At 36.4% G+C, this 2,285-nt stretch overlaps 1 protein-coding gene across 1 annotated transcript; it reads left to right on the top strand.

The window, feature by feature from the left end:
- LOC110271388 lies at nucleotides 284–2,285 on the top strand. The gene is made up of 2 exons (XM_021122251.1): nucleotides 284–1,105; nucleotides 1,370–2,285. The coding sequence occupies exons 1-2, from the start codon at nucleotides 397–399 to the stop codon at nucleotides 2,158–2,160; spliced, it is 1,500 nt and encodes a 499-aa protein (XP_020977910.1). The 5' UTR covers nucleotides 284–396; the 3' UTR covers nucleotides 2,161–2,285.

Raw genomic sequence — 2,285 nt, forward strand, 5'->3', positions numbered from 1 at the left:
GTGTACTTTGTATGCATAAATGGAATAAGTTAATATATCTTTTATGAGATTATTAATAGAACGCGTATTAGTTAAGTTTATAGTAAAAAATTGTTAAATAATAATTTATTTAAATTTGTGAAATCATCTGGCGATTAAAAACAAGTATGATTGAATAAATAAAATAAATTTGGATTATTATGTCTGAAGGATTATGCAAGTCAATTGAAGGTCTCTTTATTCAATTAATATATATTTTTTTCATTGGGTGTAACGCGGACATAAGAGAAACGAAGGCGTGGACGTGATTATATAAACAACAGAATCAATCAACTCATTACCAAATTGAAACATTCAAACTTTGCTAATATACCTACATTTTCTTCACTACTAGCTATTGATATCTGTTTCCCTTCCATGGCTTCAAATATTAACCATCAAGTAGCTACCTATTACCGTTACAATTACCTTCACTCTGTGCGTCATCATCGTGATGAATTCAGGTTAGATCAACCTGCTGAATTGGTTCTGGATTCACGCGACAATTACCAAGGGTGGCGCCAAGCGATGAACTTGGAGCTCGAAAGTAGAAAGATGCTGTGGTTTGTGCATGGCACCGATAAAGAGGTGATGATGAACGAACCAAAAATCTATAGAGAATGGGAGGATCGCAAAGAGCATGTTCTGTCATGGATCCTCGATTCCATCTCGGAGAAGATAAAAATTATTATTGCGGAAGATTCGTCCAATAATGAAGTTGGCCTGTGGAAAGCTTTGATGAAATTTTTCTCCCACCATGATCATCAGTCCATAATCTCAGATATTAAGGAAGAAATCAAATCCCTCAGACAAGAAAGACGAACTCTGATGGAATATAAGATCAAGTTCGATGCGCTTTGGATGGAATATGACATGCTCGATGTGAACAATGACAAGAGCAAGAGGGAGCAAGAAAGAGCCAAGAGGTTCCTTGAGGGTTTGAATGCCACCTTCGATAAAACAAGATCACTGATAAAGAAACAGACACCTTTTCCATCGCTTGAGAATTTCTTTGATTTGGTAGCTCGAGAAGATCATGATGAAGCATTGATATTCAGCGTGCATATCCAAGATCAACCCGTCAAAGGTACTATATTCACATGCTCTCTTTTTATATATTACCTGATAACTAATTTTAAGCTACAATAATAGCAATGCTAAGGGACCAGTAACTTTTGTGATTGGTAGCCATCAATAATGATTTAATAGTGTGAAATTAGTGTCTGCTAATTACATGCTGGCCAAAATTCAATAAAATTGATGGCACTAGACTTTTCCATTTTTTATTAAATATTTGAATATTAATACCCTTATACTATTCCCTCTTAACATTTAAGTATCCTTCTTGTAGTGCACACCGGAATTGATGAGAAGCAGCCGATTCTTCTTTCCGATATCCATGTACACGAGTTAAAGCCAACGCCAGCCGGAGCACCATATCGCTGCGATGGATGTAAAGAACGAGGGTGTGGACGCAGTTACCGTTGTGAAGAAAAAAATTGCAGTAAAGGTTATGTCCTACATGAAGAATGTGCAAACGCTGTTCTTCATCGTCAAGACAAGAAAAGTCATCCATTTTTCGAAGGACAAGAATTCGAGTTCCGAGATAAAGTCCATGGGAAGCCTAGGGTTTGTAATGCTTGTAGAATGGACGTGCGAGGCTTTGTGTATCATAGCGAAGCTAGAAAAAAGGACACAGGCTTGGATTTGCATCCATGTTGTTTGAACCTAAGTCGCGAGATTTCTTATGAAGATTCAGGTGCAACAAAGACACTCACATTGAAACGAGATGTTCCGGAAAACTGTGTTCAATGTAAGCGTAAAAAAGTTGGGGATGATATCAAAGTTAAAGGGTGGTCATATTCAACTTCCGATGGAGATTATTGCTATCATGTTTCTTGTTTTAAGGAACTGTTTCTTGAGAGTTTGAGTAATTATTTCCCGGAAAAGAAAATGCAGACCAATACTGTTGAGAATAATAAGAAAGTTGCCAAAGTTAGAGGACCATCAACTTCCAAAGATAATATTTTCAAGATAGCAACATTGGTACTCAAGATAATATTTTCAGCTCTTTTTGGAGATCCTGTTTCTTTTGTTCTTGCTCTAGTGGAAGGCACAGTTACCGCCGCTTTTAATAATTAAGTAGTTTCATTATTGTTTGTCTTCTTTTTCATGGCCTACTTTTCTTTTTCTACTGGGGATTTCACTTTTGTTTCAGCTAGCCAATAGATTGTATTTCTATTTATCTTTGAATAATGTGAGTTTGG

Source organism: Arachis ipaensis, chromosome B04 (assembly GCF_000816755.2).
Source record: "Arachis ipaensis cultivar K30076 chromosome B04, Araip1.1, whole genome shotgun sequence".
Taxonomy (NCBI): Eukaryota; Viridiplantae; Streptophyta; class Magnoliopsida; order Fabales; family Fabaceae; genus Arachis; species Arachis ipaensis.